Genomic DNA, 6,000 nt, shown 5'->3' with positions numbered 1-6,000 from the left:
ACCAAAGGTACCAGGTAAGGCAGCCATGTTGTCATGGTGCACTATGTAGGATTACGCTTGGTGGAAAAGGAAGGTTCCTCTTAGAAGGGACTACACAAAATGGGTGATTGCAGCACCCTAACACTTGGTGTAAGGTATCATCATAACTGTCAGGTCAGTGTATTTTTCATCCCATCTGTCAGTGTACCAGTTGAAGCAGTCACATTGGGTGCACTATGAAGGTTACACTGTAGAGGGGGGAGCCATACAAAATTTCAAGGCATAGACATATGATGGAAAAACTGGGGTAGGCCAGAATCTCAGCCACTGAGGAAACAGCAAAGAGTAACCCAAACCATCTGGGGCATAGCACCCCGCCCTGGATCGTGCACGCAACAGCAGCAACCAGGGAAACGGAGGCAGAGACCAAATTCCCCTGCATGAGCATTAGTACTTTTTTTTAGCAGCTTGCCTACCTGATGATCTAGTCCCTGTAGTCCCAAAGTCCATTTAAAATGCACTATGGGCCAAATGTAATAGGGTGAGAGTTTCAGAAAGTGAGAGATTTTGGGAGAGTTTTCTCATGTTTTTTAAAGCAGCAATCAATTACATGGCAAAATCAACCTGGTATTGCAGTGTAATTGATTGCTGCATTAAAAAACATGGGAAAACTCTCCCAAAATCTCTCACTTTCTGAAACTCTCACCCTATTACATTTGGCCCTATATGTCAGTTGGAAAATGTAAAAAATATCTATATTTAGTACTTCTAGCCCCCATTCTGCAAACATAAACACTGTGAGAAATGCATAAACACCAATGTATATGAGCCCTCGATCAATTCACAACAACTCATTAAATAACTGAAAAGGGCAATTCAGTAAGTAAAATATATATTTTTTAAATATATATAGCCACCGGAAAATGCAATGGTCTATAAATGGTATGTAATGCGAAACGGACTATACTGCAATATATATGAAACTGTAAATAAATAAACAATAAATATTAATCCATACAATTACACAGGATCCTTAATAAATAATAGTCACAACATGTAATGCATAAATGAACAAGACTATTCTTAAAATATATAAAAATGATTTACCAAGGTAAAAATCAGGCACCTGGAAAGGGTGTGTGTCAAGCAATTACTTGAGGGAAGGTCAGGTCCCCAAAGGATACAACAACATAGAAACAAAAGAAGCGGTGCTGGCAATTATTGAATTAAAAATATGACTGGATTAATTAGATTAGTTTAATTTATTGCAAATAACAATAATAAAGCATAACACTTCAAACCATCAATAAAAAACGTAAAATTGGCAGTAATATACCTATTGTGATAGGACTTTAAAATTGGAAATAAAGTTATTGGAAGAAACAGCTTGTTCCTATCATGCGCAGTTCTCAGAAAGTTTTTTTTTTTTGCACGAAAGCCACAATAGACTTTTCCAATAGTACCAATGATACATCACCCAATCGATCCAGATTTTTCTGGGTTGCCGCTGGAGGTGTAATTAAGCTCTAAATGAGCAGGCTGAATCCTCTCAATGGTGCAGATGAGTGGAGTCCAGTCACAAGCTGGAGTTGTAGGTAAATCTGCAGCCCAAACAAGCAAAGGTGAGTGGAGATGGTGGATGTGTGGCAAAAGAGCTGGTCCAAGCTAGATTGGTATCAATGGCAGTGTTCCAATAAGTCCCAAAATAAATGGCTGACGCGTTTTGTCGCTCTCAGGCAACTTTATAAAAATGGACACAAATGGGGGTTTTGGGATAAATTAGTGCGCATCAGAGCAGCTTGACCTGTACGGTAGGTGTGTCACCATACACACCACTTTTCAAAGAGTAGACAATATTCGCTTGTGGTTTAAAAAGGGGAATAGGTTCTCAAAGGATCCTCCTGGATTCTCCATGTTCATCCAACTTGTAGAAATATTAAGATATCTCCAAATAGTGAAACACCATGATGGTCTGTCCAGGGACTGATAAGCACTGGATAGACCATCAGCAGACAAACACAGCATGAATGGTAAAACCTCAGGCGTCCCTGGATGCTGGTAGGTAGTTGTTAAGTCCTGATGGTCTATCCAGTGCTTATCAGTCCCTGGACAGACCATCATGGTGTTTCACTATTTGGAGATATCTTCTTAATATTTCTACAAGTTGGATGAACATGGAGAATCCAGGAGGATCCTTTGAGAACCTATTCCCCTTTTTAAACCACAAGCGAATATTGTCTACTCTTTGAAAAGTGGACAATTATATAGGGTACGATTCCCATCTTAAAGTGTTACAATTGTAATTACCTTTGATCTGATGGTATTATACTGTATTGTGGTTTCTCTTTTTTTATGTCACAGGAGTAACCCCCAGTGATACATTTGAAGGATTGACATTGGAATTTACATACTGAGGGAGCGCATGAAAAAACTTTATAAAAATATTGATGAATTGTGGTGAGGGTAAATATATACCCACACATCCACCATCTCCACTCACCTTCCCTTGTTTGGGCTCCGGATTTACCTACAACTCCATCTTATGACTGGACTCCACTCATCTGCATCATTGAGCAGATACAGCCTGCTCATTTAAGGACCTTACACACTAGAAGATTATCTTTCCAAGCTGGCTGGTTGGAATAAAAATCTGGAAATAAATTACAATCAACCATTTGCTCTCAAATGCTGGAAAACGGACAAAAGCAGTTATCTGCATATCGACCAATTTGTCTGTAGGACCAATTTGTGTCTGTTCAGTGGCGTAGCTACGTTTTGGGCGCCCCCCCCCCCCCCCCCCCCCCCGTCACCACCCCGCCGAGCACCCCTACCCCGCCGCCCATGCAAACCCCCCCTCAATACCCCACAGCCTTACCTATCGCGCTGGTCCCGGCGGCTCCGTTCTTCTGCTGAGGACCACCAGAAAATGGCCGCCCCCATGCAGCAGACAGTTTCAGAGAACTGTGTGCTATATGGGGGCGGCCATTTTGTGGTGGTCTTCAGCAGAAGAACGGAGCCGCCGGGACCAGCGCGATAGGTAAGTCTGCGGGGGATTGAGGGGGGGTTTAACTATAGCACCGCAGCCCCCGGCGCCCCCACATGCACAGCGCCCCCCCACGGTGGCGGGGGCTGCGGTGCTATAGTTACGCCCCTGTGTCTGTTTTCCATGTTTAGGAGCAAATGTTCAATTGTTATTTGCTCCCAAAAAATGCCCAGTTTTTCATTTCAACCAGCCAGATTGGAACGATAATCTTCTAGTGTGTTTGGGCCTTTACAGCTTAATTACACCTCCAGAAGCAACCCAGAACAATCTGGATCAACTGGGTGATGTATCATTGGTACTAGTGGAAAAGTATATTGTGGCTTTCGTAGAAAAAAAAAAAAAAAAATTCTAAGAAATGCTGTTTCTTCCAATAACTTTATTTCCAGATTACAAGTCCCATCACAATACTCATATATATTGAAGTGTTGTTTTATTGTTATGTGCAATAAATTAGACTACTCTAATTAATCCAGTCATATATTTAATTCAATAATTGCCAGTGCCACTTCACACACACAAAACACACTTCCCACCAAACAGTGGCACTGGTACAGAACATGCCCACCAGGCAGACGGGCACTACACTGTCCACCAATCTGACTTTGGTGCAGTGTGTGCCCACTAGGCAGACAGGGATACTGATCAAGAGCGTGCCCACCAGGCAGAAAGGGGAATCGCTGCCCCCAGACAGTTGCACTGGTACAGAGCGTGCCCGCCAGGCTGAAAGGGGCAGCGCTGCCCGAGCCCAAACAGGGGCACTAGGCACAGCGAAGACAGGCGGCTGTCTGGGCTGTGTGTAGGCAGCAGTCGTCAGTGGGAGTTGGGAGAGCCTTGGTTCCACCTCCGGGAGGCGGGCAGTCGCGGTTCCCTGACTCAATCGCTGGGAGGACTGTCTCACAGACCGGCCCCTGTCATGGCGCCTTACGGCACGGTGTTGCCGGGCTCCCGGGGTAGAAGGCGCGGGGCGGCCGTGCTGCTGTTGGTCGCGGCGCTAGTATGTGTGAGCCGGGCGGAGGACAGCGCCATGGAGGAAGTGGTGACGGAGAAGCAGGTGGAGGCCAGTCACCGGCAGGACAGCGTCAGCCTGCTGATCTTCATCCTGCTGCTCACCCTCACCATCCTCACCATCTGGCTCTTCAAACACCGCAGGTTCCGCTTCCTCCATGAGACCGGCCTGGCTATGATCTACGGTCAGTACCCGGGCCCCCCTGGGGCCACAGTGGTTGTGTACTGCACATGCTTACACGTGTTCCCTGTAGTACATACTGACAGGTGCCTCCTGGTATGTTCTGCTGTGTACTGATAGTGACTGGTGTGTGGCAATGCTGGTCACGGGTACAGGGGAGACTCATGCCAGGCCCCACACCCTTATTTGGGGAGCAGGTTCCACACTGTGCACCCGAGTTATAGATTACAGATATTTTACATTGTACTGCATAGGACTAAGGTGTATGTTCTATTGGGTAATATCCAGAAATACCCACACCCCGAGATGCCAGCCAGGCTCCATGCAGCAATCTCTGCCACTCTGGAGCTTGTGCACCTCCTGTCCACCCCTGTCAATGGATTGTCCTATCCGGTGAGGGTTTCTGTGACACCTGTCACCAGGGAGGATGAGATGACAGCATCCTGTATGGTCTGTGGGATGTAGTAAAAATGGTCCAGGCCATATTGGGAGGCTGTCATCTCTCCCGGGTGGCAGGTGTCACAGGCACCCAGCCAGACAGGACACCCCCCAGATGGGGACGCACTACAAGCTCCAGAATTGCAGTTTGCTGAATGGATCTTGTCCGGTCAGTGGTCTGGTTCGGTACCTACCTAATTCCTTTCTATTGTGCATTCTTGTTAACCTGTTACATTATCATATATGCACAAGCAGTATTATCATATCTATCTACAGTGAATCCAAAAAGTATTCACAGTACATCACTTTTTCCACATTTTGTTATTTGTTCAAGGTATAGTCCAATATCCAAGTTAGCACAGTCCCCCAAATGGGTATGGTAATTAGTGATGTGATAATCCTCCGAATATGAAATAAAACAGAAATAGTATATAGTGCATAACGTTTTGAACAACAGATTTAATGAGGGTTTGCACAATTGAAAGACGATTTAAAAGCATATACAAGTTTCCCGGGGCACAGCAGGAGGGATGGAGTCAGTGACCAAGGCTAATCAGCTCCGGACACTGATACAGCCTGTACACGCCAACCAAGGAGTTCCTGATGTCCAACACGGGTGAAGTTACAGAATGAAGGATCACCTTTCTAGCGCTGGTATCAATTCATTTATTTTGTACACTTCCATTGTTTCTTAAGGTGGTCTAAGAATAACACATTGAATTGTAATAAGCTGCTGGAGACATCTATCTTTGGGCAGTTTCATCCATTCCTCTTTGCAGCAGCTCTCAAGCTCCATCAGTGCTGGTGCATGGCGACTTTCAGATCTCTCCGGAGATGTTCATTTGGATTCAAGTCTGGGCCACTCTAGGACATTCAGAGTGGTCTCCTTTGATAGCTTGGCTGTGTGCTTAGGGTCGTTGTCCTGCTGAAAAATGAACCATGACTCCAGTCTGAGGTCAAGAGCACTCTGGGGCAAGTTTTCATCCAGGATGTTTCTGTACGTTGCTGCATTCATCTTTCCCTCTGTCCTGACTAGTCTCCCAGTTCCTGCCACTGTAAAACATCCCCACATCATGATGTTGCCACCCCCATGCTTCCCTGTAAGGATGTTATTGGCCTGGTGAGGAGCAGTGCTTGGTTTCCTCCAAACATTGTGCCTGACTTTCACACCAGAGAGTTTAATCTTTGTCTCATCAGTCCAGAGAATTGTTTCTCATGGTCTGGGAGTCCTTCAGGTGCATTTTGTCAAACTCCACGCAGGCTGCCATGTGATTTTAAGTAAGGCTTCCGTCTCTCTACCATACAGGCCTGATAGGTGGATTGCTGCAGAGATGGTTGTCCTTCTGGAAGGTTC

The 6,000-nt window shown here is 45.5% G+C and overlaps 1 protein-coding gene across 1 annotated transcript in view; it reads left to right on the top strand.

The window, feature by feature from the left end:
• Positions 1 to 3,798: 3,798 nt before the first annotated feature.
• Positions 3,799 to 6,000, top strand: part of SLC9A6 (solute carrier family 9 member A6) — a 54,068-nt gene continuing 51,866 nt past the window's right edge. Inside the window, exon 1 of the mRNA XM_083159512.1 lies at positions 3,799 to 4,212. Coding sequence (XP_083015638.1) covers positions 3,936 to 4,212 — 277 coding nt within the window. The 5' untranslated portion in view covers positions 3,799 to 3,935. The remainder of the gene's footprint in view (positions 4,213 to 6,000) is intronic.

The sequence above is a fragment of the Crinia signifera genome, chromosome 9 (genome assembly GCF_055691185.1).
Source record: "Crinia signifera chromosome 9, ASM5569118v1, whole genome shotgun sequence".
NCBI lineage: Eukaryota > Metazoa > Chordata > Amphibia > Anura > Myobatrachidae > Crinia > Crinia signifera.
The sequence above is the reverse complement of the archived record's forward strand: the minus strand, read 5'-3'. Positions and strand labels throughout refer to the sequence as shown.